This window comes from Fulmarus glacialis, unplaced genomic scaffold, assembly GCF_000690835.1.
Source record: "Fulmarus glacialis isolate BGI_N327 unplaced genomic scaffold, ASM69083v1 scaffold6083, whole genome shotgun sequence".
Lineage (NCBI taxonomy): Eukaryota > Metazoa > Chordata > Aves > Procellariiformes > Procellariidae > Fulmarus > Fulmarus glacialis.
Window position 1 is genome coordinate 1,267 of NW_009200911.1, and position 9,856 is coordinate 11,122.

General features: G+C 48.6%; 1 protein-coding gene across 1 annotated transcript in view; it reads left to right on the forward strand.

The window, feature by feature from the left end:
• MED16 (mediator complex subunit 16) overlaps positions 1-7,843 on the forward strand; it is a 9,092-nt gene extending 1,249 nt beyond the window's left edge. The window contains exons 4-14 of the mRNA XM_009573749.1: positions 729-1,160; positions 2,069-2,174; positions 2,861-3,016; positions 3,375-3,586; positions 3,864-4,070; positions 4,501-4,711; positions 4,921-5,054; positions 5,450-5,642; positions 5,896-6,112; positions 6,508-6,591; positions 7,717-7,843. Of these exons, the coding sequence (XP_009572044.1) occupies positions 729-1,160; positions 2,069-2,174; positions 2,861-3,016; positions 3,375-3,586; positions 3,864-4,070; positions 4,501-4,711; positions 4,921-5,054; positions 5,450-5,642; positions 5,896-6,112; positions 6,508-6,591; positions 7,717-7,843 (2,079 nt within the window). The remainder of the gene's footprint in view (positions 1-728; positions 1,161-2,068; positions 2,175-2,860; positions 3,017-3,374; positions 3,587-3,863; positions 4,071-4,500; positions 4,712-4,920; positions 5,055-5,449; positions 5,643-5,895; positions 6,113-6,507; positions 6,592-7,716) is intronic.
• Positions 7,844-9,856: the final 2,013 nt, after the last annotated feature.

Consider the following 9,856-nt stretch of genomic DNA (forward strand, 5'->3'; position numbering starts at 1 on the left):
AACGGGGATTGGATGCCTTGTTTCTCTTGGCGCTTTAAACGTGTCTTCCTTAGTCTGGTGCTTCAATTTCCTTGGCTGTAAAATGGAGATAAAAACATTTTTTTGCTTACCAGTAGTAATTCAGAAGAAATGTGTATGAGATCCTGACGTTTGATCCAGGGATTTGGGAGTGGGACCCATATGTGTATGGAGATAAGCTGCTTGTTTAGAAACGTGTCTAATTCTGTCAGACTCAAAAAGAGTAAGCCTGCCAAGTAGAAGTTACCTACTTACATTTTTTTTTTAAACATTAACTCTTAGGGTGTCCCACAGAGAGAAGCCTTTCCCTCTCTTTAGTACCGGAGAACCTGAGACACGGGGACGTAAAGGGTTGTGCAGCGGGATGGTGTTGGAGCTGGATTTGGCCACGGAGAGGGGGTGTCAGTCTTCCAGGTTCAGGCCCCATAAGGGAGGTCGGAGCTCTGTGTCTGGGGTGCTCCGAGAGCTTTGCTGATGGGCTGGTGTGTTCCTACTGCCGCCTGCGCGGCTGGAACTGCTCTGGCGCGGGGGGAAAGGGGCCTTTCCGGGGTCACGTAGCAGAGTTGGGTGTGTGAGCTCGGTGCCCTCATCTGACTCTGTTCAGCTCTGCAGACCGCGCTGCAGTGACTTAACGAGGAGAGCTCTGCAGTCGTGAGCGCACTGTGGGTATCAGGTGCAAATGTCTTTGTGCTGTTGACCTTTGTTCGCAGTCTGGAGCATCGAACTTTGGTGAGAAATTTTCCAGGGTCAAGTTCTCTCCGTCGCTGACGCTGTTTGGTGGGAAGCCCATGGAGGGCTGGATTGCTGTGACCATCAGTGGGTTGGTGACGGTCTCTCTCCTCAAGCCCAACGGGCAAGTGCTGACGTCCACAGAGAGCCTGTGCCGCCTCCGCTGTCGCGTTGCCTTGGCAGATGTCGCCTTCACTGGTGGGGGGAACATCGTGGTGGCCACATCGGATGGCAGCAGCTCTTCCCCTGTCCAGTTCTACAAAGTCTGCGTCAGCGTGGTGAATGAGAAATGCAAAATAGACACCGAAATCCTGCCTTCCCTCTTCATGCGCTGCACCACGGACCCTGCCCGCAAAGACAAATACCCAGCAATCACTCACCTGAAATTCCTTGCTCGGGACATGTCAGAGCAGGTGAGCATCTGCTGCTAAAGCAAGTAGGAGTTAAGTGAATAGCAAGGAAATAGCTGTTTGCTCCACATTTGGCTTCCCCACATGGCTCTGGAGGTGAACGACCGTGTCCTGCAATGCCCTTTGTGTTTCTAGTTGCTGTTTCTGGAACTGCTGCTAGTTCAGCTTCGCTGACAAGCAGGCTGCACTTAAAAGGTCTGGGGGTGTAATGGCTGAGCCCTCCAGTTCGTGGAAAAGCAGCCTGAAAAGCCCCGACCTTCATTAGCCTGATTATGCTTTGCTTTGTTTATTTTCCGGATCTGGCACTGGTTGTTCAGGGAGCTCTGCTGGGCTGTCTGGGAGGTTCTGGGATGTGAAGTCTTTCATCTTTAGGTCTCAGCTTCAAAGCAGCCCCTCTCCAGAACACTTAGAGCTCTTGATCTGTGACTTAATTTAGTACCTTAACTCTATTTGCCAGGGGATTGATAATATAATTCTGCAAAGCTAAGTGATTCAGTGAAGCCTAACGTCTCTTCTCTCTCCTCTGGTTCGGACAGAGTGCCTTGTTGGAGAACACAGTGTCTGCTCTGGCTTCAGAATCAGTTCAATTCCTGCTCTTTCCTTTACGTTTAGTTTACAATGCATGCGAGTGACATCAGCAGGTCACAGGCTTGTGAGAGATGGCATTGGTCGTGATGTGGAGAGGCACAGGCTGTGATAACAGATGACAGAGTTCTGCCTCTCTTTCCTTCTAGCTGGAACTAGGGATTTCACCATTACGTATTGCTGATACAATCCTCTGCTTTTCGCTAGTGGAATATAAACTAACGAGGAGAAGGAGCCTCAAAATAGAAGGGAGAGGGAGGGGCGGAAAATGCAACGGAATAGTGTAGTTTGTGCATGTGGTTGCAGTATGGCTTTCTGTTCTGCAGGTGTTGCTTTGTGCTTCCAACCAAAACAGCAGCATCGTGGAATGCTGGTCTTTGCGGAAGGAGGGCTTGCCAGTCAATAATATCTTTCAGCAAATCTCCCCTGTGGGTGAGTTTCTGCACCAGATACTCTTAAAAATAGGAGCATGGTCTAAGTGAAAATGCAAGACAGGTTCTCAAATCCATTATTGCATATATAGGATTATCCAGAGTCCCGTATTTATTTTTCAGGTGTTCTCAGTCACATGCTCTATTCCATCTGTTCACATCTTGGGCAACAAATTGCTGGTTTCCAGGAAGTGGTTTAATTATTACTTTCACTCAATAAAAGACATTTTCTGTGTTGTGCTTTGCAATGCTCTTCCCACTGGGAACCGAGGGAGCCAAGCCTTCTAAAGGAAAAAGATTGTGCAGCAAAGCTAGTTTAATCAAGCTATCCAGCCTGCCTGTTTTTTCCACCTGATTTCAGATATAACAAAATCAAATCTATGCAGTTTGTTCCAGTGAAATATAAAGGATAATTGTACGTAAGGATTTTTTTAATCACCACCAGCAGAGCCTGCCATCAAAAGAGATTTAGCAAAACAAGTTCTTGTTTGTACAATTACTGAGATCAGAAAAAAAAAATAGGGAAATATGAGGGAGATATACGGGTCTGGTAGAATGAACAAATAATGAGTGCTTGATCTGTAATCCCATTTAGTTGGGGAGTGTGGGCAGAAATTGGCAGCGGGGGGTGGCATTTTCTGATCTCTTTGGGGAGAGATGTCTCACTTGTTAACTTATTTTTCAAAGTTGGAGACAAGCAACCCATGATACTGAAATGGCGGATTCTTTCTGCCACCAATGACTTGGACCGGGTTTCAGCTGTGGCTCTGCCGAAGCTGCCGATCTCCCTGACCAATACTGATCTGAAGGTGGCGAATGACACCAAATTCTTCCCTGGATTGGGTAAGGAGTTTCTGTTGTCTTTCCCCTAAATATGTAGCTTCTGCCTGAAACTTTACCTTCCACACCTTCTGAACTGTAGCTGAAGTGAGAGTGTGGAACAAGCTGTATGAAATGCTGATAGGAAAACTTTGGAAGACATGGTATCTTCCTACCTGTCCCATTTAATTTCCATGAAAAGAGGCATATCTCTGTGAAACACAGATGTGGCCTCAAGATACGAACGTGCCTGTGAGCCCACAGCCTTTTGGGTGCTGTGGTGTTGCCACATGGGCTTTCACTGGTGGCTGCTTCTCTGGGCGAGGTCTGGGTTATACCCAGAGGGGTTGCTTGCTCAGCCTTGGTTCTCTTCTCTCCCCAGGTCTGGCTTTGGCTTTTCACGATGGCAGCGTCCACATTGTTCATCGCCTGTCCTTGCAAATGATGGCTGTCTTCTATGGCTCTTCCTCCCAGCGCCCAGTGGACGAGCAGACTATCAAAAGGCAGCGAACTGCTGGTCCCCTGGTTCACTTCAAAGCCATGCAGCTCTCCTGGACATCTCTGGCCTTGGCTGGCATTGATAGTCATGGGAAGGTACTGTGCCCTGTCGTGGTGGGGGGTGTGTTAGTTCTTCTCATCCAGGCTCTCTCTTTATCTCTCTAAGTGGCAACGGATCATTCAGAAAAGCTCTGGGAATGTTACTTACAGCTGTGTGTTTCATGTTAAACAAGAAGGGATGTATCCCGTTACTGCAGGAATTGTATCTTTGGGTCAGGGATGAGCTGCAGTTGTCCGTGTATTGTGTGGTAGCTTTGTGGAATGTTTTCAATCCAGTTCTTGATACGGACTTTCCTTTGCCTCCTCCCTTCAGCTGAGCATGCTTCGTATCTCCCCCTCCATGGGCCATGTGCTGGACATGAACATGTCCCTCCGTCACTTGCTGTTCCTGTTGGAGTATTGCATGGTGACCGGCTACGACTGGTGGGACATCCTGCTCCACGTCCAACCCAACATGGTCCAGAACCTGGTGGAGAAGCTGCATGAAGAGTATATGCGCCAGAATGCGGCCCTGCAGCAGGTCAGCGGGAGCAGAAGCTCCCTGGCTTCCTGCAGAGGGTGGGGAAGTGGAGGGGTCTCAGTGACTGGGTGGAGGGAGTAGTAATTGCTGGTGCTCAGAAGCTCTAACGACCTGTCTCTGAATACTCGAGCAGTATTTGAGGTGTGAAGAACCTCCATTTTAAGCAGCATTCATTTTCACTAACATTAATGGGTTTCTACCTGTTAGAAACTTATGGTGAGATGGTAAATTCTATTTTTGGCAGAGATTCTGGGAACAGCACTGTTTGTACGTGCACAGAACAGTATTCACATGCACAGAACAGTATTCACTGTTCATGTCATTCTTTTAGCAGAAACGGAGAGTAGAGAATAAAGCAGCTTGCTTTAATGAGTTTATTCTAATTCTGCCTTTACTTCTGTATTGTTCTTGGTGTGTCTCTGTCAATCAGGTCCTCTCCACGCGCATTGTTGCCATGAAGGCATCTCTCTGCAAGCTCTCCTCCAGCACGATAGCCCGTGTGTGTGACTACCATGCGAAGCTGTTCCTGATCGCCATTAGCTGCACCTTGAAATCTCTGCTACGCCCACACTTCCTGAACACCCCGGACAAGAGTCCCGGGGACCGACTCACCGAGATTTGCTCCAAGATCACAGATATAGGTAGTGATTGCTCATAACATCAGGCACTGCGTTCTGAGTGTTTTGTATCAGATCGTTCCCCTTTTAGGTTCAATATAGTGTCACGGTCTCATAGTAACTCCCTGGGTTTGAGGAAGAGGAGGGTGACCTCTCTTGGCACTGCAGGGACAGAGGGTGAAGTTCGGATCCATCTTCTTCTTGAGCCAGGAGATGTCTTGCTTCTGTTTCAGACATTGACAAGGTAATGATTAACTTGAAGACGGAAGAGTTTGTCCTGGAGATGACCACGTTGCAGTCCCTGCAGCAACTCATCCAGTGGGTGGGAGATTTTGTGCTCTATCTGCTGGCCAGCCTTCCTAACCAGGTGAGAGCCTGGGCTCCTGAGAACAGATCGAGAGGAGCAAAAAAAATCTGTGTGCCGTGTTTGGGTAACTTTAGCCAAGTCACACACGACCCCGCTGTTCCTATCAGAACAGGCACTTAGGAGAAGAGTGTAAGAAACAGCAGAAATAGAAAATGGTTCTTTCTGTGCCCATATGGGTGTCAGTGGTGTAGCGACATTCAGAGAAGCGGGCTCAGTAGCTGCCTGGCTTGTTTAAACCTTTTGTGAACCTCCGTATGCCTCTGACCTCCACGGCATCCTCTGGCAGTGAGTTCTGCAGGCTGTGCACTGCTTGAAACTGGATTTGTCTGAAAATGGAGCAGTGGTTCTGGCAGGCTGCGTGTAAGTCCCAGTCTCAGCTGTTTTTCCCTCCACAGGGCTCCCCTGTGCGGCCTGGACACAGCTTTCTGCGAGACGGAGCGTCCTTGGGCATGTTCAGGGAGCTGATGGTGGTGATCCGTATTTGGGGACTGTTGAAGCCAAGCTGCCTCCCTGTCTACACAGCAACCTCTGACACCCAGGACAGCATGTCCCTCCTCTTCAGGCTCCTGACTAAACTCTGGCTGTGCTGTAAGTGTTTGCCAGTTTCCCTGAACAAAAGAATCCTTCCTTAATGTGGATTGTGCGTGAAAGGAATAATTGCGGGGAGTAATTTCTGAGTGAGTCTGTAGTGTTTAGAAAGGGCAAGTACAGCTGCCAAGTTTATTGTTTTCTGTGCTGTGTTGGCAGATGGAGGAGGAAACTGCACGCAATTCTCTTGATCTCTAAATGAGAAATTTCAAGATCATGCTGGTTCTCTCTCTCTGCTTCATTTTCCATGCAGGTCGTGAGGAAAACCACATAACGGAGCCAGATGATACCCTGATAGACGAATGTTGCCTCCTGCCCAGCCAGTTGCTCATTCCCAATATCGATTGGTTGCCCATCAACGATGGCATTATCAGCAAGCTGCAAAACAAACAGCTTGTCCGGCTGCAGTTTGGGAAAGCTCCTGGGCTCGTTGGTCACACTGTCTCTTCCCAGTTTGATGCCTTTGTCAGGTACGGAGACCTGAAACGAATAGGTGGCGTGGTGAGAAGAGGGTGTCGGGAGGCCTGGGATCTCTTTGCAGCTCTGAGAGGTCAGTAGGTTCAGGACGCCTGTGTTTTTTGGCTCGTCCACTTGCTGGTGTGACCTGAGAGCAGTTAATCCTCTCTGCATGAACTGCAGTGTGCTGGGAATTTAAAGTATTGAAAAGAGAAGGCAAATGGAGGGGGAAGAAAAATGCTAGTTTGTGATTTGGTTCATGTTGGCATGGCCTTGAATCCCATCGCACTCGGTGGACTAGGTAGTCAAAGCCTGTGTCATGTTGGCTGCTGAAATGCAGCTCACTGTCCTGGAAACAGCTTTCAGAAAGTGATATTCTAGAAAAATTCCCATTCTTCTTCCTACCCAGGGCGCCTGGACAGCCCAAAATTGATCATCTGAGGCGGCTTCACTTAGGAGCATACCCAACAGAGGAATGCAAGTCGTGTACCAGGTAAGCGATGCACGTGTAATCCCTTCAGTGCAGAGGAGGTCTTGGCAGAAACTCGAACTGTTCTTTTTGTCATTCAAAAGCTCTTTTAGTCTCTGTTTACCATCCTAGCTGGTATCCCAGTAACATTTTATGTTAATTGTGTCTGCAGGAGGAAATGCTGCTTCTATAATAAGGCTTTTGGTGTATGGCACTATCCCTTGCATTGGAAGAAAGCAGTTGTGGTTGTGTTGAAGGCATCTCTAACCTGGGAGACCGAGATCCTTAAAATGCTGTTGAAGAGCAGCATCACTGACTCGAGATAGCTGCTGCTGTGTCATTGCAGCATGGCTGTTAGATTAAAAATCTTACTGCTTTGCCTGGTGTAAAGTAACCCCAGCTCTGTGAGAATTAACTACGTTCGTCATTGCCAGTAGCTGAACTACATTTCATCTAAGGGCTGAATTGTGTGTCATGGAATAAATATGATATTGCTTTAGCAGAAAAATCTGAGAGCAGTCAGGCTGCACAGGTAAATGGAGACCAGAATTTGGCCTGTAGGAGTCTTTATTAGAGAAGAGAGATCCCCAACTTGTTTTGCAGGTCTGGTCCTTAAATAAAACTACCTGTGTTCTTGGAGAGGAGCTGGTGAGAGGAAATAATCACAGTATCCATGGTGCCATTTTTGGCAGTTTCAAACTAGGTTTGCATTTTAAGTCCTTTTGTGCTGTCCTCTTCATCCACCCTCGCAAAAGAGCCTGGATTTCAAAATAATTGTGCAGGGAGCAAACATCCATCTAATCATGTGATTGAATTAGCTTTAATTATTGGTTTTAATAGAAAGTCTCTGTAGCAGATCATTTTTACAAGATGACTGTCTGCTGTTTTATGTATAAATAGCAGCTGGGGGCTGTTGTCTTGAAGACAGCCTTCTGTTCCAAGATAACCTCTCTTCATTCAAGATAATTGCTTGCATGGTTTCAGCTGGTTGTTAGTGCTCACCAACATCACCTGCAAATGACAAAAGCTGGTTTCCTCCTCAGATTCCTTGCTCCCTGTGTGATCCATACAGATGCCCCAGCAATGCTGCCTTTTTTCCTGGGCTTCTGTGTCTCCTGGACCTGGCTGCATCTCTCTGTTTCTTTCCAGGTGTGGCTGCGTTACGATGCTGAAATCGCCAAACAAAGTCACTGCGGTGAAACAGTGGGAGCAGCGCTGGATCAAAAACTGCTTGTGTGGGGGGCTGTGGAGGAGGATGCCCCTCAGCTATTCCTGAGCGCACCTTCTGTGGGGCACAGCGGGCGCCAAGCAGAAGAGCTGCTCGGAGTTTCCTTCCTTGGAAGTGTTTGGGACAAAGGAAGGGCAGCTCTTCTCCTGAGCTCTCGGAAAGCATCGTCCTGATGGGACGGTGCCAAGCAGCTGACCGGCAGCGCTGCTGCTTTTCTTGCATTGATCTTTCTGCTGTAAAAAAGAGGGGAGGGAGCTCTTCCTCTTTTACAGGGAAGAACTAGAAGGGAATGCCAGAGGTTTCCCTGTCGATGTCACTGGGGCCAAGGGCCTGGGAGGAGAGAGGGCTGAGCCTGGGCCCCGGCGTCAGTCCTTACCTGGGCAGGGAGTGGTGGCTGGGGGTGACCAGACAAAGTCCCCAGTGAAAGGGGAGCAAATACCTGGTACCTTATGCTCATCCTTTGCTACAGGCTGCTTGAAGTGCAGCATGGGCTGGTTACTCCCTGTTTCCCTGCACTTCTCCATCCTTTGAGTAAACTTGCCCCTCTGATGGGAGACTTCACCATCGTACCTATCTCTGTTCTAACGGAGCAATTTCTTCCCCCTCCAGAGGAGCAGGAACACGAGAGTGTTGCTGCCTGAAGCAAACCCCTCTGGCTGTCACTGAACCAGCAGCTCTTTTGTAAATAAAAGTTCCCTTAATTTTGTACAGAATGGTTTGTTTTCAAAACTTCAGCGATCTTTTATGTGACTTTGGTTGTACAGTGCGTGGCCGGGACAGTTCATGCACGAACAGAAGAGAAGCAGGAAAGCCCTGTTAGTTGTATGTCTATTAGGAAAGGAGCTGCCATCATTTGTAAAATTGGAAGGGGAAATTAATGTTTTCAAGCTTCTGTGAGGTTATTATAGACACAAGAGCAGAAGACATTAAGTCATTAGGATTGTTGCAAGTCTCCAGGTTCAAAGCCGGACACTTCAGCATGTTTGAGGAAGAGCATTCCTGGTCTGTACCGCTCCTAAGGTCAGACGTAAATCGCATCAACCTTTTGCCCTCATTTGGCGGTGCTCAGCTACCATTTCACTCTTATTTGCTAGAAATTGCAAACGAATGGTGCTAACGTTGCATCTGCTGAATGCAGATGGCTGTTTCATCTTTAGTCGGATGACCCGGGCTATTGCTGTGTGCTTGCTCTGCTCTCTAAGGTCCTTCAGTTCTTAGGGTGGGCTTTTAATTGCATGAGGAGAGCCCTCGAGCCTCCCAGCGAGTCGGGGTGTAGCTGCCTTACTGCGCAGCACGGCTTTGGGACTTCCAGACGGCAGAAGCTCCTCGGAGCTGTTGCTCCGGGTTTGCTCGGGCGTGTGGCTGTCAGAAGACCTAGTGGGGAAGGACCTGCCCGCGGGAGCCAGGGTGCTTGGTGGCACGTGGCCCTCGGAACTGGGCAGGAGCAGGCAGCTGCCGAGGAAGACCTGCCCTCTGCTTCTGCTGAGATCAAACCAGGCTGAGGGTGCTCAGCACCTTTCCAGAATTGGACCTAAACATCTGTGCGCTTTGACAAAGCGCAGTGGAGATGCTTGGAGGTGATCTGTGGCTTGGCTAAATTCCTGCCCAACTTCTGGCTGTCCCCAGAGACCATTTAAGGGAGAGAACCAACCCATTCTTACATATTCCTTTCCCTCTGGAGCTGCGTTTTCATTTATTAGTGAAAAATTGAGCTGATGGCAAAGAGCTTGTCTCTCAGCTCCATTTAATGTTTTGCTGTATGGAGCTCATCTCTGCCTTGCTATTCTGCTGGTAATTAAGGAAAATCAAATGGCTAATTAGGAAACTACGACTTCTTGTTAAGGTTCTTTTCCCCTGTAAGTAAAACTGTAATCAACCCGGGCCCTCGGTAATCTCCTTTTTCTCAGAGAACAGGTTTGGGGTTATTTAATGTTTGATGGCTGCTGCTCGCTGTTTGCACAGAGGTGGGACCTGAGCCGCTGCTCTGCGGGAGGATGGATGCTCGCTTCTCCGCTCTGCCTCCCCCCCGGGCTGGAGCCCCGCGGCTGGGAGCAGCTCCCC